General features: G+C 43.5%; 1 protein-coding gene across 2 annotated transcripts; it reads left to right on the top strand.

Moving 5' to 3' along the window:
- On the top strand, positions 1-25,518 carry EIF2D (eukaryotic translation initiation factor 2D). 2 transcript variants are annotated; one of them, XM_035123667.2, is made up of 15 exons: positions 1-225; positions 1,433-1,623; positions 3,043-3,126; positions 4,077-4,167; positions 5,046-5,153; positions 5,773-6,080; positions 7,401-7,518; positions 8,336-8,381; positions 9,683-9,786; positions 14,509-14,670; positions 15,053-15,142; positions 16,873-16,968; positions 18,697-18,817; positions 21,017-21,191; positions 22,264-25,518. In XM_035123667.2, exons 1-15 carry the CDS (start codon positions 170-172, stop codon positions 22,332-22,334), a joined length of 1,821 nt encoding a protein of 606 aa, XP_034979558.2. In that variant the 5' UTR covers positions 1-169; the 3' UTR covers positions 22,335-25,518. The 2 variants fall into 2 exon arrangements, with proteins under 2 accessions (XP_034979558.2, XP_034979559.2); XM_035123668.2 differs by having other exon boundaries at positions 7-225; positions 1,404-1,623.
- The last annotated feature ends 5 nt before the right edge of the window (positions 25,519-25,523 follow it).

The following is a 25,523-nucleotide window of genomic DNA, read 5'->3' as shown; positions in this document are numbered from 1 at the left end:
CTGTTGCCCCACGGACTCATTTTGCTGCGGCACCAACGCTATGGCCGCTCTCTGATAAAGTGCTGCTTTAATGGGTGTTGTTTTCTAAGGCGTTCCCTACGCCCCACTGGACAGTAAACCACGATATTTCTTTACCTGCCAGAACGGAAGCCTTGGGGTTTCTTTGGCCATGTTTGCTAAAGCTTTCAGAGTTAAATCCAACACTGCTATCAAAGGGTCTGATAGGTAAGTTTGTCTTGTTTCCTTTTCCTTCAAGGCATTTACCTTGGTCGTTAATCCGTTGTAAACAGTGCCGGTGCCAGGCTGTTTTGCGCCTTAGACAACGCTCACTGCTTGCAATACCCCAGAAAAAAATAAAATAATTAACTTCACTTTTCAAAAATAGATGCCTTATAGAAAAAAAATGAAAAGTACAAAACTCGAAACTGCTAAATTTATTTCAAATGGCAAGGTTGAGTAATACAACAATTTTTCATTATCTTTCTCAAGTAAGATGTTTTAGCACATAAATTATTTCGAATAATCTTGTGAATAAAACTGCCCTTCAAAGGTCAGTACTGCACTTCTCTGAGGCCTGTGTCCTAGGTGGTTGCAGCTGGCCTAGTGGTAGCACTGGCCCTGGTTGTAAATAGCCATGCTTTCTAACCAAGCATGATGAAGATTTACAGGATGCTGCCTAAAATTACATTTAGCGGAAAACATACACTTTAAAAAATGACAAGTTATGCCTCCCTCAAAGTGCAATTTCTGTACATGTACGTGTTAATTTTATGCGTCATGTGAAATGCAGAGATTGATGGCTGATCTGTAATTAGTGCTTGGGTTATGGCTTCACAGTGATAGTTGGGATATAAATAAGTTGCTCTGTTTTATTTCTCTGGCATGCATATTTAGAAGGTCTTTTAAAGGTTTTGGTCTTTTAAAACTTGAATATGTGTCTTCCTCCAAGATTTAGAGTAATAGAGTTGTAATAATAATTATTAATAATTATTTATTATTCATACCCTGCCCATCTAGCTGGGTTTCCGCAGCCACTCTGGGCAGCTCCCAACAGAATTAAAAGCACAATAAAACACCAAACATTAAAAACTTCCCTATACATAATAAACTGAGACCAAGCAAAAATAGAATATATTAAATGACAAATTTGCAAACTGCCATCACAAACTTGTCATGGGCACCACACACATAGACCAAAGTGTTCTATTGGGTACAACGGAATGTTTATTTAAAAATCAATTTCAGCTGGGGGAGGAGAATTGTGGGCATCAGGGATGGCCTCTGCAGACATTCATACACCCATGGGCATTATCCTGGCATTTCTGATTTAAGATAGTGGAATGGCTTTGATAATTGGGCACCATTTTTTAAAAAATAAATTTTATTTTATTTTAATCATTTAGATAATGGAATTGTGTCGTTGACCTTGCAGGAGGAAATTACGAAATGATGTCGCAGCAACTTTTCCCACCCTCACATCTGAACAGCTATCTGAAGTTGTGCCGAATAAAGAAGAGCTGAATGTCGTTAAACTGTATGCTCACAAAGGAGATGCTCTCACGGTCTATGCTAATGGCAGAATACCAGTCCTTTTTGAAATGGAGAAGAGACTGTATCCAACAGGTACAGAAATATGTTTCTGCAGGCAGTTTGCTGTTCTGGGTCTGGGGAGGTTTGAGTTTAATTTGATGTTTCACTTTGGACAAGTTGCAAAATAATATTAAGCCTCCATTTCCCGTATATAAAATGAGAAGAGTGTCAGTTATGGTGTAAATGTGCTCAGTCAGAGGTAGGCAACATACTGTCTTTGATTCATGAATTGTCCCTCCCTGAAACATACACTGCTAGTACAGCTCTGTCTAGGCATTCACTATTTCGCTAAAATGAACATGAGGGGAGTGGGAGAGTGGATGCGAACCCCTCTATCTCTATATCTCACTCCACAATTTCAAAGACAATAGCCTATCCATTGCAGACAGTCTATACTAGCAGAGGCTTTCTGCACAGTGTAGAATCCTGAAGAATCAGAGTGGTTTCCTTTCTACAGATAATCACCCTTGAATTTGTGGAGGGTGGCAGGAATAGTGAGGGGAGGGGAGCTAGCCTGAGCTGACCGCCTCATGTTTTCAGTTAAGCTGGATAGTGAATGCCCGAAAATAGGGCTCATGTAGTTCATGCTATGGGGTGGCAGGCAGAGGCCCCTCTTCTTTAACTTTTGCACAGCCAAGATTCTGCTTTCCAGCCTTGGTTGTTCAGAAAGAATTATGAGTGCAGCAGCTGGTGTACAATTCCTGCTATGTTCAATTTAATACTGGCCTCCGAGCAGAGGATCGAGAAAGGAGTGCACAGGCACACAGCTTGTTCTCAGGCAGAAAAACCATGGATTACTGGCCGAAGATTACTGTGTCTGAACTATCTTCTCACTGCACATCATTTTTACATGTTTGGTTTAAGTATCTTGAAACAGAAGCTGGGTTGTGTGTTCTGGTTCCTCACCACCATTGCTCCTATGTCTGTCTTATTATTTATGTGTGTAAGCCAGTCTGGGATTTTTTCCTGGCTGAAAAAATACAAATACTTTTTAGTAAAGAAAAAATTCCAGTGTTGAGGCTGTGTGTGCCATTGCTTATGGAGCCAAAATGGCACCCCCCCATGCACAAGAGGGAGATATCAACAGACTTGGGGGACCCCCCTAAGCTTTGGAAGTTAAAACTAACATAAGGGAGGAAAACCCAAGGGAAAGGGGAACAGTCCAATGGGAATTACTTGCACTGAGATGCCATGGAGTGCTGTCTTGATTGTTGGCAGTGGGAGGGGAGGGTAATAGAAAATAAGGTGGGGAGGGGAACAGCATGGAGTATCCTGAAAAATGAATCCTGGCTAGAATCCTGAGCAGGAGCACTCTACACTGCAAATATTTTGTTTCAGGCTCCACTTCCTAATTTTAAATTCAGATTAATGGTTATCAGTTCTGAGAAATGGAGGCAGGTAATGTGTGTCATGCTGGAATTCCACAAGCATTTTGTTTTCTTTTTGGAACAGTGTACACCCTGTGGTCTCATCCTCACCTTCTCCCCGCCTTTTCCACATGGCCACCTGTGTTGCACAAACTAGCAGGAGGAGCAGGTAAGGGAATGGATCTCAAAGCCACTTTGCATGGCACCACACATTTGCCTTGTTGTGGAGCTGGTTCTCATGATTGGGCTTGTTATATTGTAGTCCTAAGCATGCTGCTTGGATGTAAGATCCTTTGAAAGGCAGTGAGGTTTATTTCCAGGTAAATAAATTGATTTTGTCATTGACATGACAGTTTAAACTGAGGTATTCAAGGTTTTTTTTTCCTATTAGGAAGGAAAATCATGTCTAAATAAAGCCTGGTCTGCTTGAATGTTAGAATCTCCCTCTGAGGCTCTTCTTTGGGTACCTCTGCCATCAGAGATGAAGAGGGTGGCAACCAGGGAGAAAGTGCCTCCAGAGCTGTAGTGCTCTGCTTATGGAATGCCTCTAAGCAACTCTTTTAGACACCCAGCAAAACTTTTTCTAACCTTGCAGGCCTTTTACCTGTTTGTTAAATATTTTGTTTAAAAAAACACAGACAGTTTTATTACTGCCTGAAGTAGAAAGCCAGTATTATATCTCTCAGTCCTAGTTTATAATAAAAATGTTCCAAACTCAAGAAAAAGTTGTGATTTATAACTAATGTGTAATTGACATTGAGTTTGGCCAAACTGCGGGAGGCAGTGGAAGACAGGAGTGCCTGGCGTGCTATGGTCCATGGGGTCACGAAGAGTCGGACACGACTAAACGACTAAACAACAACAACAACAATTGACATTTTAGTTGATACATTTTGGCTTTGTAGCGGCAGAATTGATGGTAGCAGGGCTGATTGGAGCTGCACTGGCAATTGGGGCCAAGGTTTGAAGCCATCCAGGAGAATCCCTTGTTTCATGTAGACATTGACAGCAGTATTTTTGTCAGTTTTTGTTTTTTAAAAGAGCAGTGGGGGACAAGGTTTGAAGCCACTGGTGTCTTTAAGATTTTGTTAAGATTCTAATATAGGGTCTTTTCCACAGATCTAATGCTTCCAGGGGTTGTAGTGCCCTCTTATGGTCTTCCTCAGGTAGATCGGGGTACTCTCTGTGCCATCACCTTGGTGGGAAACAGGTATGATTTCTCCTGAAGGCTAATGCTAAAAAGATTTACCTCTTTCTGAAGGGGTTCTTAGAATGCATTTTGAGAGCTGAAATTGAGGGTGGGAAAATCAGCCAAATGTGGCCCTCCAGGCCTGTCATACTGGCCTTCAGGATTTTCCTTAGGCTGCACCCCACTTTGGGTCACACCCCTCATCAGCCATGCCCTTCTCGAGAGCCTTTGGCTGACTACAATGGGCCATTGGCCTTTGCTTGCCTGAATGGAGAGGTGTGTGATTGTCCCATCCCTTTTGGATTTCAAAAGAAGGCAAGTAGAAAACAACAGGAATGCCTTCTGAGACTCCTGTTCATTTTGACTCTGATTGTGTGCCACAGTGTATGCCTTCTATGGATTCACCATAACAATTTGGGGCTTCCAGCAGCAGGGTTGATTTTCACGCATTGTGGGGCATTATTCATTGGCCAGTTCAGACATCTCAGCTCTTCGTGAACATGCTTAAGGGTTGTGTATTCCCTTCTTCTCTTGCATATTTTGGAACACAGACTGTTTTCCAGTAACCGTAGTTTGCTTGGATGGCTGAGTCAGGCAAACTTGTTTGCTTCCAAAGCTGAAGTGGAAACCATGGTTTGAACAATTCTTGTTTAGAGGAAATCTATGACTTTACAGTGCATCATGGCAAACAGTGGTAACCAAAATCCAAGAAGTACAGGATTGAACTGTGGTGTGCAAGCAGAAGAGGGAGCTCAAGAGCCTTAAGTATGTTCTCAACACAGCCAAACCATGGTTTGGTCGTCATGTCTGAAATGAGAGAGATTCCTTAGCTGGGAGCTGCTTTAGTTGGAGTAAGAATTTAGCTGTTTGCTTTATGCTATACTCTCTTTACTTTTCAGTGCCCCTGTGGCCATTGGCATAGCTACCATGTCCTCTGCAGAGATGGTCGAAGCTGGAATGAAAGGAAAAGGCTTCACAGTGCTGCATACATATATGGATCACTTATGGTGGGTGTATCACCAAAACTATTTGACCGTTTACACAATAGGAGAAAAGCACATGGTTAGCCTTTGCCCCCATGCTAATCCAAGACTCAGGTTAGAGAAGGGGGAGCCCTGAGCAAAGTATAAGAAGGATGCAAGTAGCCTTGCATAGAAACCAAGCGTAGGTGCATGATTTTGACAAGCACTTAAGAAAAACTGTTCAGTTCCACAGCACCAAATCAGAAAACTCTGAACCCTTTTTGTTGTGGCGACACTGAGAACTCTTCTATAGTGCATCCTAAAAAACACTCTTAGTGAATGAATATAACTTAAGGCCACACACTACTTGAAAGTCAGCTTATGGACTTGAGAGAGATTGTGCTATTAAGGTCCTGCTGTAGTTACGGCAGTCAGTTGACCCCTAGCACAGCAATAGCATTAAATAAATGTGATGATGTGATCAGTTTTTCCAGATTGTTTGACTCATAATCTTTACAGTGAAGAAAATGGTTCTCCACGACTTCATAGCTTAACTGGCCCTGTCTAGACCTTTTGCTTTGAGTTTCTGTTTTGCTGAAATTGAAATTTGGAGCAAGTCTTATTGTGCCATTTGCTTTTGTTGTTTCTTTTTAAATTGAAAAAGGGAGTTTGGTGACAAGTCATGTCCACCAACAATAGTCCCCTTAGAAGCAGAGTCTTCAGAGATGATGGATGCTGAAGAGGAGGAGCAAGAGGCTGGAGAAGGGGAAGGCGAATCACAGGAAAACAGCCACCCTATTGACCCATGCCTGCAGACAGGGATTAGAAATCTAAGCATGGAAGATGCTATTCAGAGTGTGGACATGACAGAAAAAGAGGAACCTAATGAAAATGGTACTGCTGAAACTACTGAAGAGGGCAACCTCCCGGTAGATGTTTCTCAGGAGGCAGAAGACAGTAGGAGTCCACAAGGTAAAATTATAGGGCTATATACAGGGATTCTAGATCAGTTCTAGTAACAACCTTTTGCTCGGAACTGCTCATTTATACAAGCTTAAGCATATATACTCTGTGCATTTCCAGTGTGCCCTATAATGCAGGAATGGGGAACCAGTAGCCCTTCAGAAATCTTTGGAATTCGACTCATATTAGCCTCAACCAGGATGGCCAGGGTCAGGGATGATGGGAGATGGTCCTTCAGCAATATCTGAAGGACCACATCCCCTCTATCCTGATTTTAGATGAACAATGGACTACAGTTCCCACTGTCCATGACCATTGTCTATGTTGGCTGGGGCTGATGGGAGTTAAAGTCCAACAGTGTCTGGGAGGGCTGTAGGCTGCACATCCCTGATGTAATGTGTGAGATTAATGCGGGTGTGGGTGTGGAAGGTGTGTAGATTATAGGACACATGTGTAAGCATGATTCCCTGCAGCATATCCACTGGTGGGGCATGTGATATAAGCAACAAAATCCAAACAAATGTATCCCCTTCACACACCATGGCTTGTACAGTGGTACCTCGAGTTACAAATGCCTCAAATTGCAAACGCTTCAGGTTACAAACTCCGCTAACCTGGAAGAGTTACCTTGAGTTGAGAACTTTGCCCCAGGATGAGAACGGAAATCGTGTGCCAGCAGCGCAGCAACAGCAAGAGGGCCCATTAGCGAAAGCACGCCTCTAGTTAAGAACAGTTTTGGGTTAAGAATGGACCTCTGGAATGAATTAAGTTCATAACTAGAGGTACCACTGTATAGGGCATTATACCCTGTTACTAACTTTGTAATGTGAAAGAAGCTTTCATTAAGCTCTGTGCTCACTGCTAGTGTGTCAGCTTCCTTCTGTTGAAATTGAATGTTGGTAGAGACAATGCTGAACTTAACATTCTTCCTTTCATTTATTGCCTCATGTGACTATATTTTTGTGACAGACAAAGAAGAGGGATAAGCCACCAAATGGCTTGTATGTGGTATAACTTGTGACCACGCTGCAGGGCACTGAAATTGTTTCCCTCTTCAACACTGACACAATTCGTAGGCATAGGCAGGAGCTGAGACAAGGTGGCAGTGACACATTGTGAACTAGGCCATGTTGCATTCTGTGCAGAGGCTCGTGGGCAGGGCTATTTTTTAAGCTAGAACTCACCGAAACTCGGTCCCAGCACCTCTCAGGTGGGCCCCATTGCCATTATAAGAGAACAAGGGATGCGTTCATGGTGAGTTCTGACACCTCTTTTTCTAGACAAATAGCATTGCTTGTAGAGAACAAACAGTTCTGTATTTTCTTCTAGAGCAAATGGATGCATTGCTTCACCAGTGCTTTTTCCACGCTTTAAAATGTAAAGTGAAGAAGTCGGAGCTCCCTCTACTGACCAGCACCTTTCTCCGCAACTACATGTTCTCATGTTGGTACGTGTAGTAAGATCGCAAGAGTCAGGAGTAGAAGCCTTGCATGTACGCAGGACTCTGTGCCTCAGCCATTGTCACTATAAGAACTCGTAGGCAAACTGCATGGGTCAGAGTCTGCTTTAAGGCATACTCCAAATATGACACCGGTTAAACTTTTGTTCACGTGATTTAACTTTGAAAAGCTCACTGCACATAACAGGGTATTCTGTTTTCCCCCGTCTCTTGATGATTCACAAGGAAGAGCTAAAGCTATCTTCCAGTAAAAGCATAATGAAAATAAAACAAATGCCATAGTTAAACTATAGAACTTGCTCCCATAGGAAGCAGTGATGGCCACCTCTTTAAAAGAGGATTAAACAGATTCATGGAGGATAAGGCTATCAAAGTCTACAAGCCATGATGGCTAAGCTCTGCCTCCACAGTCGGAGGCACTAATGCTTCTGAATGCCAGTTGCTGGAAACCTTAGGAGGGGAGAGGGCGCTTGTGCTCAGGTTCTGCTTTCGGGTTTCCCACAGGCATCTGGCTGGCCACTGTGAGAACAGGATGCTGGGCAAGATGGGCCATCGGCCTGATCCAGCAGATTCTTCTTAAGTACTTATGCTTGAATTTGTGATGGAGAAGGAGGCACCATTTGCTCTCTTTATATGACATTTAAATTCTTTCCAATCTGTGTGCCCATGTTTTAAGAATATTTTAGCTAGAGAAGCCTGGAAACATAACATGTTTTTTCTTAAATGTCACCAAAAATGAGAGAGGCCTAATTCCTCTTGTTTCTTGCATATAATTGTTTTTCTTTTCTTTTCAATCTACCAACAGTCCACAAGGTCAACAACTAGACATAAAGAAATCAAGCTACAAAAAAGTGAGTACTGTAGTTGTTGTTGTCCTTTTTTGTACCGTGGAAGGTTGAGGAAAGAAATAATAATGAAACATTGGCTTGAATGTGGGATTTTCTGCATACACCACAGATCATCTGCCCCAAAGCTGTGACCCCTTTCTGTAAGGCACTTTGTGCATGTAGATCCTTGATGTGTGAGAAATCTTCAGATGATTTTGCTGGTTAATAGCACAGTCATATACACAGTGTTTACTTAGAAGTAAGTGTGCATAGGATTGCAGCCTTAGAGACAGAGACCTGGATTTATTGAAAGGATTAAGTGTACCTATCCTTTAGTTCTGACTGACAGTAACTTTATAGTGTAAGTAATTTGAGAACTACTGTAAAATTCTGGTCTAATATTGCATTTGTGTGTGTGTGTGTGTGTGTATATATCACTATGCAGGTATCATTAAAACATACTAAGTTTTTTTTAATTACAACATAATATATTTCCAAACAAAACCTTACCTTAAAAATTACACCAGAATACTGCTTTTTGCATTTTTCATGTGCATAATAAATGGTCCTGGCAAATTTGTCCCTTTCCATATTTGCAAAAGATCTAGCATAGTTTGCCAAACTCTACACAGCCATTTGTCCTCTGTGGATAACCATTGTGTCCCCCCCCCCAAAATGCATTGCAAAAAATATTACATGCTGTTACTAACAAATTGCCCACAAAAGCTTTGCATATTTCAAGACATAACCTCTCAGGTAATACAGGGGATATTACTAAAGAGTTTGAACTATAGATTGCACCCTGTCACATGTCTTTTATACCTTTAATCTGTCTTAAAAATGATCATCCAACTTGGCTACAAGCCCACCATGCCACCTTACACTTTCAAATCGGACTGTTTCCTTGAGCTTCCATAGGGAGCTGAAGGTTGCTTTCCTGTGACTTGATGGTCTTCATCCACCTGGTGGTCTCACTCTTAACAGTACCCAACAGTGAGCCCCGTGGCGGCTGTACCTCCTGCACTGATGCCACTGAGCACTGGCCAGAGAGTGGCAAGGGGTAGGGCCCGGGCCTGTAGTACCTTATGCGAACCATGATGCTGCGTTCTCTGTGCAAGCACACATATCCCATGCCTCTACCTGCACTGTGGAGGCTGGGACTTCTCTTCTTTCCACCCCACCCCCATTCAATGGTCAACTCTGTAAGTCCACTGGCTCCCCCCCCCCGTTCACTGCTCTTTGGGGGGAGCAGTCACTGCAACAGGCACTGTTAAGGACTGCTGCTCTGCTTGTATTCCAGTTTTAACTGCCTCTGTCTCTTCTAGCTCTCCAAGTTCCTGCAGTCAATGCAGCAACAAAATATCCTCCAGGTGAAGGAACTGAATAAGGGAGTAGAGAGCATTGTGAATGTGGACTGGAGGCATGAAAGGTAAGAGAATCTCAATTCTGTGCAAACAAAGTCTAAATATTGAGGGAGAAGATCTAAATGGATGGTTTGGGTTTCTGTTCCTGTGATGATGCTCGTTAACGAGCTGAGCTGCCTTTAAGAGCACAATAGCTACAGTGGTACCTCTACTTACGAATTACATTCGTAAGTAGAAAAAAATTGTAAGTCAAATCCCATGGGAATGCATTGGAAGAAAAAAATCGTAAGTCGAAGCAACCCTATCTAAAAATTCGTAAGTAGAAAAAATCCTATCTAAACCGCATCCAAGATGGCGGACGGAGCTCCGTTCGTAAGTAGAAACAGTCGTAAGTAGAGTTATTTGTAAGTAGAGGTACCACTGTAATTAGAAGAGATGTTGCTCTTTTTCTCTGGTCTGAAAGGTATTTTATCTCTCATATAAAAGATGTGTAATTGTAGGCAATATCCTAGATAAGCTGCTATCTCTCAAGTTGATTTAGAGAAGGCAGAAATGTAAACATGCTGCTGTCCACAAACAGCAGTACAAGAAAGATCTATTAACGAGCAAAGATGTGCATGACCTTACAAGAATCCAACATGCTCAATAATAAGCTCCACGGATGAGAGGGGTGTTTGCTGGGAAGCACTATAGGAATGAGGATGGCGTTAGTCCACAGCAGAGGCAATTAGGGAACAGAGTGTTTGTGTGTGTTAATGGCTTGGGAAAATACATGCAGCAAAGCAAGCAAGCATGAAGGTGTAAAGTTATGCTTTCTAGCCAGCAAGCTGGATCCTTACCTCCCTCAGCCCCCGTAGGCCAATTTGGCAGGTGGACAAGGCTCACTTTTGGCACCAATAAGTTGATGTGTGCTGTCAGTGAGCCCCTCTGAAGGCATGCTGTTAGTGAGCCCTACTTTGCAGGTGGTGAATCATATCCCGCTAACAGTGTATCATTACATAATGTGATAATAAGTTAGTTGGCGAAAGGCATTAAGGACATTAATGGAGACTAAAATATCAGTGGTCGTTGGCCATGTATCCTAATGCTTTAGGCTTCTTCTCATGTTACTTTTGATCAGTACAGATATTAAGATCCGCAATAATGAAAAGAGGTTGCTCGCTGGAAGCTGTGCACAAATGGAGTGTTTCATTACTGGTTTAATGCAGAATCTGTAGATTCCAGCGGCGCTTGCTCCTATAAGGAGCTAACAGGAATAAGCCCTTTTGAATTCAGTAGGACTTACTCCCAGTGTTGCAACCTAAATAAGCCAGTTCTTAAACTCTGAGTTAATAGCTAATTCCAGAGACATCACAGCAGTAGCTTGCATTAATCACCCAGGCTGTGGCTAGGATCCTGGTTTTCTTAACTGTCAAACATTTTAAAACTTAGCCAAGGTATTGTTTGCACCAGCTGTTAGAAACTCACTACTTTACTGGCAAGTCCATAAATACAGAACACTTTTCTAAAACAAATTGCCCTTTCTTGTCAAACTCCAATGCTACAGTTTAGTTTCTCCTTATTCAGAAAAAGTTGTAATGTTTCTACCATTGCTCCAGTCTTCCACAGTTCAGGATTTGAGTCATACTATTTCGCTGCTAAAGAAGAAAGAAGCCCAACGATAATGCCTGCATGGCAAAGCCCAGGGGTTGCCAAACCTTTGGGGCCCATAGGCACATTCACAAACTGGAAAAGCAGAATGCTTCCTTCAAGCCTAATGTCAGCAGGTGAAGGATGTGGGTGCCAGGGAAGGCGTCTGTGGGCATATGTGTTGGCAACCCCTGGCATAACCGCTTTGACCACTGCAGGCCTAATTAGGACTCTTGTGCCTTTTAAGTCTGGACTTTGAAGTCATCTTATTTTACTTGTTATTTTGTATTATATTTACTGTTTTTAATTAGGTTTTGTAATTTTGGATTATGCGGAATGCTTTATCTGAGTGGATGTAGCAACCAAGTAATTTCGTTGTTTCTGCAAAGGGACAATGACAATAAAGATATCTTATCTTATCTTATCTTAAGACGTGCACCATATCAGGGAGACAATTAGCAAGCAATACTTTCATCTTCTCTCTACTGCTGCATTTGGAAACCTCTCCTTGATGCTCACTTGTTGAAGGCACTGAAGAGTTTTTGTCAATCCCAACCACTTTCCTTCCATAACTGTTTATCGTATCCAGAGTGACAGTTTATTACCACTATAGTTACCATTGCCTCTGGAAGGGCCCACCCCCTTGACCTGTGGCTGCATTGTCAGCAGACCTGTAGATACTGAAGTATTAGGAATGAGAAAGGATGCAGAACAATGGCAAAGGAAAGGGGAGGAGTTGCTTGCTGGGACTGTTGGGGCTTACAGGCCCGTCCTGCTCTGTCCCCTTCCTACCCCACACAGAAGTCCCACTCCAACTCCACATAAAAATTTGGACTGGCTGTGCTTACCTGTCCTCTCTGCCTGCCGCTGCCCATGCTCGCTTTGCCAGCCTCCCTCCAACTTCCACCAGAAGTGGTGACGCTCTGGTGGTAATTAAGATGCACTGCAGCCCGTCGTCTCCCTTCTCCTTGGGGACCATGTCTGGGCTCCGCTCCTTGCTGCTGGGCTGCTGGGCTTCGTTCCCTCGGGGGGGTTCCACACTGTCTCCTCCCCCGCCCATCTATGATGTCACATACACATAGCATTGTGAAGCTCGCATTTTACAGTATCTTTTACAAGGTCTTATTTGTGTGCCTCCTTGGTAGATTGGACGGCGAGGTTCCTGCTGTTATCTGCTGGAACAGGCAGGGCTGTGCCTTTCCTCTGTCACAATGGGCACTTGTGATGTCGAGAAGGCTTGGCAGAGTGTGTGGGGGCGGGTGGGCTTTAGTTTAGGTCTGCATAGGAACTTAGCCCAGAGAGACACCTAAGACTTTGGATCGTTTCTCCACGCTTTCTCTCCTCCGGAGATTGGCTTCTTTGGAGGCCAGGTCTAGGGTGCTCTGTTTGGCTTGCTTTAGGATTATTCAGAGAACTTTCAGAAGGACTGCCATTGCTAGTTGATGTTTTGCTGTCCATTTGCCCCTGGCCAGTATCAGATTGACCTGGGTACGTGTAATCCATTTCCTTGGGGTAGGGAACCTCAAGCCCAGGGGGCCAGATGCAGCTGCCCAGGTCTGTCTGTTTTGCCCTTGGAACGCTCCCCAAGTCACATCCTCTACGGGTCATGATTCACACTATTTCTTCTTTCCTGGCTGGAATGCCTCTTGCTTATCTGGATGGAGGATTGAGATGGGTGCACAAGCGTATGTAATAATAATAATAATAATAATAATAATAATAATAATTTATTTATACCCCGCCCATCTGGCCGGGTCTCCCCAGCCACTCTGGGTGGCTTCCAACAGAAGAATAAAACACAATAATCTACTAAACATCAAAAGCCTCCCTGAACAGGGCTGCCTTCAGATGTCTCCTAAAAGTCTGGTAGTTGTTTTCCTTTTTGACATCTGTTGGGAGGGCATTCCACAGGGTAGGCACCACCACCGAGAAGGCCCTCTGCCTAGTTCCCTGCAACTTGGCTTCTTGCAACGAGGGAACCGCCAGAAGGCCCTCGGTGCTGGACCTCAGTGTCCGGGCAGAATGATGGAGGTGGAGACGCTCCTTCAGGTATACTGGACCGAGGCCATTTAGGGCTTTAAAGGTCAGCACCAACACTTTGAATTGTGTTCGGAAACGTACTGTAGAATGTAGAATGTAGAAACTAGCCTACTCTACAAAGGTACAATTTCCACCCACTTTCGCCTCAGACCCCACCTACCCCTGGGAAGTGGCCTTTGGAAGGTTTCCCAGAAGGAACTGTGGCCCGCAGGCTGAAAAACAGTTTCCAACTCTGCCTTCCCTTTTGCACAATGTACCTGGCACTCTTATGTCCTTGCATGGCTCCTCTGTGCATATTAGAACACATACAGGGATACTCACTCTAAGCTATCAGTTATATTCATTTGCTGCTAAGAAGGTTGGGGTTGTGAGCTAATTCTCTGCCCTGGGTTTGTGGCTTTATTTATTTATTACATTTATATATCACCTTTATCGTCCAAGGATCTCAAAGTGGTAAACATGGTTCTCCTCTTTTCATCCTTCACCTGTGAAATAGCTTAGGCTAAGAGATGGTGACTGGCCCAAGGTCACCCAGTGAGCTTCATGCCTGAGTGGGGATTTGAACCCTGCTTTCCCAGGTCCTAGTCCAACACACTAACCATTATGCTACATTGCCTCTCATGCTGGAAGCCCTGCAGCATAGAGTAGGATGGGAGGCCAGACCAAGACACCATATTGTGCCACATCATTCCAGTATTGAACACTAGGTGACTGCTGGAGCATATGGCTTCAAGATGATGATCTGTTCCGTGGACCAGCTTGAAGCAGAGGCAGAAATGTGCTTCCACTTTGTGTAAGCAAACGTGTTGAGGGATTTTGCACAGTGTTATTGCAATGAGAGGAATGGTCTTGGGCAGGCATCCCCAAACTGCGGCCCTCCAGATGTTTTGGCCTACAACTCCCATGATCCCTAGCTAACAGGACCAGTGGTCAGGGATTATGGGAATTGTAGTCCAAAACATCTGGAGGGCCGAAGTTTGGGGATGCCTGGTCTTGGGTGCTTATGTGCTAGGAAATGACAAGGACGCAACACTATACTCATTTGTTTCTCAGTCATGAACGGGAATAGCCCTCATGACGAAATGGTAGTAAACTCTGTGAAATATTTTGCTTTTCAGCATTAGGTCTTTTGTAGTACCTATTGAAATAGCAGCATCTGAATTGTCTGTCCAGGATAGCAGAAGTGGTGATGGAGAACAGCCGTATCACTGTCCTGAAATCATACCACTCTATGGCATCTCATCCAAAATGGCTCCCTTATTCCAAGAATCTGGATATAAGTAAGTAATATAAGAAAATGAACCACTTGACTTGTTCCCTACGTTGTTGCTCTTGTTGTTGCTTGCAGAACATGATGGGCCAAGGAAGTCCTTAAAGGTGTATGTGTGTGTGTGTGTGTGTAGCAGACTTCAGAGTGAATAGCCTGCCCAGCAGAAAAATAAATGAATCTGAAAACACGAATGTTTCTGGGTGTTGAGTTCAACAGTTTGGTTTGGTTGGATCATTTCTCCTGTATGGTGGTAGTGGTGTTCTAAACGAAGGGAACAGCTTCCTTACTGGAGTGTTTCCCCCACTTAAAATAGCCAATTTGCAAAAGCTGATCATTTGCTGTTCCTTCCGTAGTGCAACCTAGCAAGTAACAAAGATTCAATTTTCCTCCAGGAAAGGCGACACCCTGTCCAGCAGTGAAGTGAGAAGTGCTGTTATCAACTACGTGAAGCTTAATGAGTTGGTTGATGAAACAAACAAAAAGTATGTAAAACCAAAGCTTGCTTAGTAGGGAGATTGCAACACTACTCTCCTTGCTCTGTACTGATAGCAAGGGATAACTGCAGCCATGATTTTGCACAGTAGTTTCCCATGCTCGTGGTTCACCATTACAGCACTAAGCTGATACATGTGGGAAATGCTACTAGAAAGGGCAAGCACTCTTTCCTATCACAAGTCCCTTTATGAACACTCCCTGTATGAACACTCAGGTCAGATGGACCATGCACCCTGTCCTGGTCCCTCTCTTATATATACCTCTGCAGTATAGATGGGCCCAAGTGCAGTGTTGATTGTGCTCAAATGTATGTCCATCCTCAACAAGTGTTGGTGTGCAAACACACACACACAGACACAGACAGACAGGACTTGTGCAGGTGTATCCCATATATCGTGCCTAAAAGAATTTTAAACTAGTGTTCATTTCCTGATTTATTTTGTTATTTATTTCATAGAATGTATACACCACTTGATTGAAACTCCCCTCCCCACCCCAATCAGGAAAATTGTACCACAATAGTTTAACAAGAAGTTTGAATACTAAAACCAGTTAGGATTCACATTAACTTTCTAAGCATCTAGGTAAAAAAGGTAAAGGTAAAGGGGCCCCTGACCATCAGGTCCAGTCGTGTCCGACTCTAGGGTTGCGGCGCTCATCTCGCTCTATAGGCCGAGGGAGCCAGCGTTTGTCCGCAGACAGCTTCCGGGTCATGTGGCCAGCATGACAAAGCTGCTTCTGGCGAACCAGAGCAGCGCATGGAAACGCCGTTTACCTTCCCGCTGGAGCGGTTCCTATTTATCTACTTGCACTTTGATGTAGATAGGGACCCAGGTGGCGCTGTGGGTTAAACTACAGAGTCTAGGGCTTGCTGATCAGAAGGTCGGCAGTTCGAATCCCTGCAACGGGGTGAGCTCCCGTTGCTCGGTCCCAGCTCCTGCCCACCTAGCAGTTCGAAAGCACATCAAAGTGCAAGTAGATAAGCATCTAGGTAGACTTGCCTAAACAATAATGTTTTTAGCAGGTGCTAAAAGAATGCAGTGAAGGCACCTGCTTGCTATCAATAGGCAGGGAGTTCCAAAGTGCAGGTGCCGCCACTAAATGATCAAGTTCTTACAAATGTGGAGTGGGTATTATGTGGCATTTGTAGAGTGCCAATTCCACTGATTGAAGCATTCAAGAGGGCACATGTGGGGTAAGATGATCTTGTGGCTAATTTAGGAGTGCCACAAGATTAAAGACATCTTAGTTGATTAATCATATCACTTTTTTTAGTGATGTGGTTCTGTAGGTTGATCTGTTAGCTTAATCTTTAGAAGTTTTGATCAGGTAACAGGTGACCTTTGATTAACTGGGCAAATAATTTTTAAACATTAAATTATCTTTAAGAGACGTACATGCAAAAACAGCACTTGATAAGCAACATATTCAGACATAATTTACAAGCAAAGAGGACATGTTGTTTTACATAATCCCTTCTCAAGTTTTCAGCAATCAAGTAAGGTTTTTAGCACCCAACTTACTATATAATAGTGCAAGTGCAGTGTGACTTTTGGAAATCCTTTTGTACCTTTTAACAACAAAGTGGTAAAGAGACAAACATAATCTTTATAATCTGTAGAGGGCTACATGTTCTTGATGTTGATGCATTTCCAGTTCAGGTGATGAGGTGATCATGCTGAGAACAGACTTTTAAATCTGCCTTACTTTGTTACAGCTTTATAAAGGTGAATCCTATCTTGTGCGATTGTCTGTTGGACAAATCTGAGCAGCATGAAATTTCAAAGCTTAGCTGGGACACTCTCCTGAGCAGGTGAGGGGGGAGTGATTCCTACTGCTGCTTCATATACTTGCCTCAATATTTCCTATAATGCAGGCCACTATGTATTATGGTATTTTTAATGTTTGCAAAAGGAGGCTAAGCCCAAACCATTCAAAGGTTAAAATTGTCACTAAGGTCTAGTGCTATGTTGCTTTGTGTTATGGAAGCGGACTGGAATTTTATGACACAGTAGCCTGATTTGCACATCATGGTAAACCATAGCTTATGGATTACTGCATGCTGTTCAGTGACCCCTTGCCTTTCTCCACTCACTCTTCAGCCAAGAGAGAAACATACTGTACAGGCTTAGTGCTTAGGTGAGGAACATCAGGCATGGGGGCCAAATGTAGCCCTGAGGACTCCAGAGCACCCTCCCTCCTTCAGCCCACACCCTTCACTGTTGCTCCTTCACACTCCCAAGTGTTTTTGCTTGGCTGGAACATGTCCTTGAATGCTGATAGTGACTTTTGCTTGCATGGATGCGAGTGTCTGTTTAAACCGTGCAAAAGTGAATTGTGCACTTATTTCTCTGACTCTAGGCCCCTCAGGTTCCCCCCCACACCTTCTGCTTAGTGTTCCATGCGAACCAATATTTGCAGTTTCTCTCCCCAAACAAATGACGAGCCACAGACCAAGAACCAACCTTGGCTTCATGGGGACAGAAACTAACCCTGAGTCCTGGTTCGCAGGTAATGCTAAGCCTCACCTCACAGTTTCTTTTTCCTGGCTCCAGGTGGGTCAGAATAAAGTGGGAGCAAGTGAGCAGCTGCTTGTTCTGGTAAGCCATGGTTTATACAGTGGTACCTCGGTTTAAGTACACAATTGGTTCCGGAAGTCTGTACTTAACCTGAAGCGTACTTAACCTGAAGCGAACTTTCCCATTGAAAGTAATGGAAAATGGATTAATCCATTCCAGACGGGTCCGCGGAGTACTTAAACTGAAAGTACTCAAACCGAGGCGTACTTAAACCGAGGTAGGACTGTAATTTGCTTCCCATGATGTGCAGGCATGGCCACCGTAAAAGTAAACACAACAAGCTTGGCTTTGGGACCTTCTAAAACTCCCCATTCTCTTTTGTTACCTTGAGGATCATAATACTATATTTTCTTTTTTTAAAGTCTTTGGAATTAGGAGAGGTACAAAGATAATAACATAACTATGTCTGTCTGGCAGTGTCGTCTGTAATCACAAAAACCTTTTAAGACATAATATTGATAGTACTTTAAGTAGAGATTTTCCCAGAATAACCCTGTTACGGAATAGCATCATGTATCACATAGATGAAGGCTGCTAGATGAAGTATAATTAATATCCTTTCGGTCTCTCTATGGCTGTCTAGTATACATCCTACACATGGGATACAAATCAGCCTCCATCATTATTAACCAACCTTTCACCCAGGCATTTGGTGGCTGAAGAATACTGCTCCTGGCAGTTGTCTATAACAGTTCTTTCTTACATTCTTAAGTTAACTGTAACTGTTTTTAGAATACTTTTAAAAAATGATGGATATGATTCCCACTCTGGGCTCCATTGGGAAGAATAATTTAAACTCAAATAAATAAAACCCTGAGGTGGATAAAGGCAAGCTGTATCAGATTGAGTCTTTGAATAGATGTACTTGATACTTAAGTATAGCAGGAATAGCTAAATCAGAAAGCTGCCATCCCTCTGTGTTGTCCTGGATAAGCTTAATCTTAGCACTGCTTTTGTGGCAGGTGTCTGGATAAGCTACAGCCCTTCCATCAGGTGACTTTTTTTGGACATGACCCCATCGTGAGGAAAGGAAACAATGATCCCATTGATATAAACATAGCACAAAGAGCGTGCAATAAAAAGGTAAGGGCAAGGAAAAAAGAAGTCTTCAGTGCATGGAGAGTGGGGAAGGCTGTTTATAACTACCAGAGCTGCAGTTATTGCCACAGAAAGCAATTGACAACTGGGCTAGCATGTGCCGCCTGTACAGCTGAGCATTCCTGGGCTTAAGTCATAGCCCTACCTCCTCTCTGCACCCCTGGGGATCAGGTATAAGTTCCAGACGTTACACTGACACCATACAATGCCACTGGTGCATGGTTTGTAATTTATTTCAACCACCCGGGGGTGAAGAGGGCAGGGCGGAGAAGGCCAGATCAGGAGATAAACTGAAGTTCTCAGTATAGAGCTTATCTGATATCTGTTGGCCCTAGTTCAGGAGGATAGTAGGAAGCACCTGCTGGCAGCTGGGTCGGATATACATTGCACAGAGACTTCCGAAAGCGTGTTACCGAAGTGCTTCCCCCGGGAAGATGGAAGGCACATGTTGCAGACCTAAGGGAGGAACAATAGCTTGAGTGCAGCACATGTTTCACTTGCAAAAATTCTTGAGGTTCAGTCTCTGGCAGCTCCAGTGGAGAGGATCAGATAGCAGGTGATGGGCAAGGTCTCCGAGTGAGGCACTAGAGAGCTGCCCACAGTCAGAGTAGATGCTACTGACCTAGATAGAGTAATAGTCTGAAGCGATAGAAGGCAACTTAATATGAGTGTTGCCCTCTTGGATGTGTATCCCTATTCCAGAGGAGCAGCCAAGCAGTGCAGTAGAAGAGGCCAAAACAGACTGTGGGGAAGAGCTGCATGGAAGAGTACCTGGGTCATTAGCAGCTTTTTGTTCCCTGTGTGTGCATACTAATTACTAATACTAATTTCATTTGTACCTCACCCATCTGACTGGATTGCCCCAGCCACTCTGGGTGGCTTCCAACAAATATTAAAGCATAATAAAACATCAGACGTTAAAATCCTCCCTATATAGGGCTGCCTTCAGAAGTCTTCTAAAAGTTGTATACTTATCTCCTTGACATCTGATGGGAGTTCCACAGGAATAATAGTTTTATTAATGGTGCGTGTGTGGGCCTGAACTATTTGCAGCTCACAGATGCAGCATTAGGGCTTGACAGTGGTGGTCCAGGGTGTTGATGGTATCCGGCATGCTTGAGTGCAAGAGGTAGACCCTAGGAATAAACCAACCCAATACAAAGCTGTCATTTTTTCAGGTAGAGATGAATAATTCAGCCCAGTGCGATCCATGACTCAGCCAGGGGTTGGGAGTCAGGTGGGATGGGCCCTTGCACTGTTTTAACATTGGTGTTTCTTTTGCCTTTCTCTGAAGGAATGCAAAGTAGTTTTCATTTATATTAGTGTTTCAAAATGTAGTCAGCTGGTGGTGCTGTCTTCAAAACGCAGGGGCAGAAGCTAGCATGCTTGGGCTCTTCTCCCTTCCCCTTTGGGCAAGCAAATCCTGAAGTTGCCTCAGAGAAGGGTGGGTTGGTTGGGGGGTGGTCGCTGTAGGAGCTTCTTGGCCTGGGCCTTTTGCTTTTGCCTTAATGGGTGATGTGTGAATCTGACCAGGCCACTGCTAGCATTTATCCCCACTTCCAGCTTTCCTAACCAACATCCCTTCCTCCTAAGCTACTAGGGCAAAACATATGAGCTACCCTGTTTCTCATATTTTAAGACATACCCATAAAATAAGCCATAGCAGGATTTTTAAGCATTCAAGGAATATAAGCCATACCCCGAAAATAAGACATAGTGATAGGCGCAGCAGCAATGCCGGCCGCGGCAGGAGGAGGAGGAAAAAATAAGACATCCCTTGAAAATAAGCCATAGTGTGTTTTTTTGAGGAAAAAATAAATATAAGACATGTCTTATAATATGAGAAACACGGTAATCATTTAAGATTTGGTCTGTTGCTACACTGTTTTCCCCCACCACCAATCAGGATGAACCAGTGCTTCAGTTAGTCTCTTGCATTTATGTATGCCTTTCACTTAAATCACATAGGTTGTGCAATATGCCTGCTGTCAAACATGCATTGCTCCTATTCATTGTCAAGCATAGGTATTATTAAGATGCACAGGCAAAGGACCTACGGTATGAAAACAACTTTGCTGATAACACATAGCCTGTAAGAATGTACGAAAGTAAAATTGCACACTAATGATTGAGCATCGTATGTTAGTGCAACAAAGTAATACCATCTTTCCTTTCGGTTTGCAGGTAACCATCATTAAGAATCTTGAGCTGTATGGGCTAGACCCACAGGCTGTTGCCAACTTTCTCCAGCAAAAAGTTCAGGCCAGTGCCACTGTCACCACACTTCCGGGAGCAAAGGACAGAGCACAGGTCCAGGTACAAGGCAATCAGATCCACCACCTTGCTAAGCTGCTGGTGGGTAAGTATCTATGCCAGGGGCAGCACACCAGTGGTGGGTGGAGTCAGAGGCCAAAACAGGAAGGGCAATGAACATACCTTTGCACATTAGGCTATATTCCAGCAATGCAAAAGCCAGGTGCTGGGACATGTGCATGCGCACGCGCACACACACACATACACACACACACACAGTCTCCATTCAGGCTCAGAAGAGGCACTATCACAGGGTGATATACCAGCCAGGCAAAGCACTAATGGAAGGTGTAGCTTAGGGAAAGGGCTGAGGCCCAGCATACGAAGTTTGGCTTCCAGGCCTGAAGTTCTCCACCCCTCATCCATGGCAAACTCATAACATAATTTATTATGTTTTGAAGGTTTAGCCACTTATTAGATTAACAGTGCAATCCTAGGAATATCTTCCCAGGAGCATATCCTATTGAATTCAATAGGGCTTTACTTGCACCCTAAATTGATTTTATAATATTCTGATCAGTTTCTAAGATGTGCTCTTCTAAGGTGGAGGCTATTCTAAGGTTTTGCGGCCTGTCTGTTTTTCGGTTCTCGGGCGGCGGGGGGTTGGGGCCTTTGGGGGCAGGCACGGAGGTGGGGACGTCGGGGTAGGGCCTTGATCGTGGGGGTGGCGGTGGTGGGGTCCGTCCTTGGGCTATGGGGGTGGAATGGCCGGTGGTTGGTGATGTAACAATTTGTCCTCGCTGCTGGAGTCTTCAGAGCCTCTGCTGGTGATGTGTAATAGGGGTGCCACTTTTTGTGTTTAATCATTATTTTAGGTGTGAAAGGTGTGGGTTTTTTGGGGGGGGAATTACGCCGGATCCCTCCCTGATGGGCAAGGTACGCTTTGCCCCAATTTGATGCAATTTGGTTCAGCGGTTACGGCGAAAGGTTGTTACATCCGTGTGCACAATGCCTACATTTATATATATATAGATTAAAAAATGCACAGGAGTATATTTTTTAGTAAGGCGAGTGCCCTAAGTATACAATGCTTTAGAATTTTAGTAAGCTGCAAGTCCTATTGTGTTAAGCTTTTGAGTTGTCAAGTACAGGTTGATTACATGTTGCCTTTGTTCCAGAGGACTACCAGATACCTCGCAAATACATCCAGGGTCTTGAGAAGGCACCAAAGATGGGCCGGAAGAAGTAGCCAGGTCTGAAGATCAAAGTCAGAACTTTATTTATAAATATTTTATTCAACAGAAATGACTAATCCAGCTGCCTTACCTATAAAATAATGGATTTTATTTAAAACAAGAAAATAAATGAAGCTTTTCCCAATAACTTTGCTGGACTATCTCCATAGCTTGTTGTGGAACACCTCAGCTTGTTTCCTGAGCACTGTTCTAGTACAAATAGGTCCAAGTGTAAAAACTACTAATACTAACAGATCATGCTGTTGGGTATCCCCTGAAGATTGTGGGTGTTGGTTTTCTTTTTCTTTTTCACAGGACTCTGAGGATCAAAAGAATAGTGAGGTACAGTTTATACCAGGATAGTGGATTTCGTTCTCTCCCTCGGCAAACCCTCCCCAAGCGCTTTTACCTGCTTTTTAATAAGCAGGTTTGTTATAGTGCTTTACAGTTAGGAAATTTATTTAGAAATGGAATCTCTCCTGCAAAAAGTACTTGGGGTAAAGACGTCTCATGATGCATTGTTGTGGGTGCTTCTGTTCCAACACGATTAGCTGCCTGAGTTGAAATACAGGCAAATTCCTTTCTTCTTGCACTGTGAACTAGAGCGTGTCGCAGGAAGACACAACTTCCTCCCTCAATACGTATCTCTCTGCTGCTCGTTCATATCCCCTCAGGTAAGCTAAGACAGAGGGGGAAATTGTAGTGAACATGTAAATTGTGTTGAAGACGTGCTCGGGAAAAGCCCCTCTGTTCACCCTAGTGCAAAGAAGCTAAAAGAGCTTTTTATTTGTGCAGAGCTGTTGCTCAGCTCTTTAGCCCTTGCTCAGCTGAAAAATAAGATCCCTCCCTAAAAGATTAGTTGCCGCCTTTGTTTACACACTGCAATGCTACCACGTACCACAGGAGGGCATGAGGAACACAAACCGACTCAACTCCCCGGAACAACTTCATCAGAGACTGTTTTATTTCCGATAGCTTCTCTTAACATAATTTTGTATCGCATGAACAGATATCTTTAGGAGCTTTTTTTAAAAAAAAAGCTGGAAGGAAGGTGACATTTTCAACAAAATGTCATAGGGTTGAAACAGTAGTAAAAATAAATTACCAGCATGGCAAAAATGTTATTTACTTTACCACGTAAGCTTTTTTCACTAATTCCATTCTTTACAGACTGTACATGTTTTACAGTTGACCCATTTCGAAAGGAAAAAAAAGTTACACACGTACAGATGATGCAGGCAACACAGTATACTAACAAAGGCACTGCCAGCAGTAGTCTGCGCTTCTTAAGGTAGGGCTTCCTCTAACTCAGGCATTCCCAAACTTCGGCCCTCCAGATGTTTTGGACTACAATTCCCATCTTCCCCAACCACTGGTCCTGTCAGCTAGGGATCATGGGAGTTGGAGGCCAAAACATCTGGAGGGCCACAGTTTGGGGATGCCTGCTCTAACTCCTGTCTCTAAGGCGTCTGCTCTGCCACCGCTGAAGTGGCTAAGCTTTCTCTCAAAATCCAAGCTCCGTGGTGGTTTCCCCCCCCCTTCTCCACTTAATGCCCCTTAGCTATATATATAAAATCTTTTAAAGAAACAAAACAAAAATAATGCCCGCCTGTTTTTGCAGGTGGCTTAGTCAGCAGCATTCACATAAATTGCATAAGAAGCCATGCCTTCTATTAAAAATGTTCAAGACATGCTGTTATGGGATGGGGGTGAGGGGAGCAGGGAAAGGAAGAGTGCCATTATTGAAAAGCAGTTCTTTAAAAAAATAAAAATAAAACATGACATTATATATATTTATCTATACTCAACATTCCTAGGGAGAAGTAGTCAGTGACTTACAAAGACTGTTTCCTGTTCTTGTCTCTTGGTGGTGGCGCAGGAGGCAGACATCCTGGGATCCCTCCTCAGTGTGCCAGGCCAACAGTTTCAACAGCGCTTAGGAAGAGTATCGAGTGCTTTCTTGCCTGGGTTCAATAGTTGCATGTGCTTATCTGGATCTGCGTCTTGCTTTCCTTGTGCTGTGCTAATACATCTTGTACAGCGGTATTAGAGACTGAGTAACTGTCTATGGGGGATGCTGTGGTGGTGGTGGACTTCCTGAAGATAACTTTGGAGGTACCTGAGAGCTCTATGCCCTTTCAGCTGTGGTGTAGAACCCCTGCACTCAGCCCTGAGAAAGAAACAAATCTTCCTTCCTTTGCCTTCCCAAAGCAAACTTTGCTCCGAACAACGTCATAGAGGGTAGCCAAGTTCTGAAAACGTAGATGTGGGCCTTCTGGTGTTACGAAACAGTTTCGCAATGCAAATGACATAATCAATTCCATTTTTTTCCAGTGCTGGGAGATGAGCCCCAAATTGGCTCGTTAGCAGACCTGCACCCTGGTCCCAGTTCCTACTGGGTAAGAGGAATCTCTATACTGGAAGGAAGGGCTCTAAGTTGAAAATATTAGGCTGGAAGCATAAACAAAAAAACAACCCTGCAGTGTTGCCAAAACAAAAACAAAACTGACCTTATTTTCCTGTGTGAAAATATAAACTCTTTTGCTCAAAGGCCAAAGCACTCTAAAGCTCATCAAAACCTGTTCTACTTCTACAGATTTCTTGACATCTCGTTCATTCATTCTCTTCATTCTGTGCAAGTCTGTTTGGCATCCTCTACAGTGTCCACATGTACCAGAGCAATAACCGTCCCATGTGATTAAATTACTACAGAGAACACGTTCAACTCACTTCTGCCACACATACATAAATCCACATGGAAAGGTACTGGGATGGCAGGAGAAGAAAAGAAGGTAGTACAGTTGAAGTCTTCCAATGCTTGTGTGAACCTAGAGTTTGCTAGGTTTTATCGATCCCCCTTTAATTCAATAGCTGCAGTTCAAAAAGGTTCAGACTCAACTTAATCCTTAAGCTAGCCTCAAAGAGGAAATATTTCAAAACTAGTTTGTAGGGTTAAACTCACACTGAAATACATTGAGAAGGGGAGGGGGTGGTTATACCTTAAGCAATCCAATTCCTTGGATATTCACCATTCACTGCAAAGTTTCCTGTCTATTCTGTTCTGTACAACCAGGGGAGATGGGAAGAAGCAGTGTTCATTTTTGGTTTCTGGAGGGTCAGTGGTTTGGGACATTTAATTTCCTGTTCTATAGTTGCCAGTTCTGAGCACACACAATGGACTACAACCAATTGAAAAAGTGTCC

The sequence above is a fragment of the Zootoca vivipara genome, chromosome 7 (genome assembly GCF_963506605.1).
Source record: "Zootoca vivipara chromosome 7, rZooViv1.1, whole genome shotgun sequence".
Taxonomy (NCBI): Eukaryota; Metazoa; Chordata; class Lepidosauria; order Squamata; family Lacertidae; genus Zootoca; species Zootoca vivipara.
The sequence above is the reverse complement of the archived record's forward strand: the minus strand, read 5'-3'. Positions and strand labels throughout refer to the sequence as shown.

What these genes read in the sequence shown, in the direction of transcription:
- EIF2D (XM_035123667.2), top strand. Translation starts at nt 170, where the DNA reads ATGTTTGCTAAAGCTTTCAGAGTTAAATCCAACACTGCTATCAAAGGG. An exon ending in AGACAGTAGGAGTCCACAAG is followed by an intron (nt 6,081 to 7,400) that starts GTAAAATTATAG and finishes ATTTTCTTCTAG; the next exon opens with AGCAAATGGATGCATTGCTT. An exon ending in GTTGATGAAACAAACAAAAA is followed by an intron (nt 15,143 to 16,872) that starts GTATGTAAAACC and finishes ACTTTGTTACAG; the next exon opens with CTTTATAAAGGTGAATCCTA.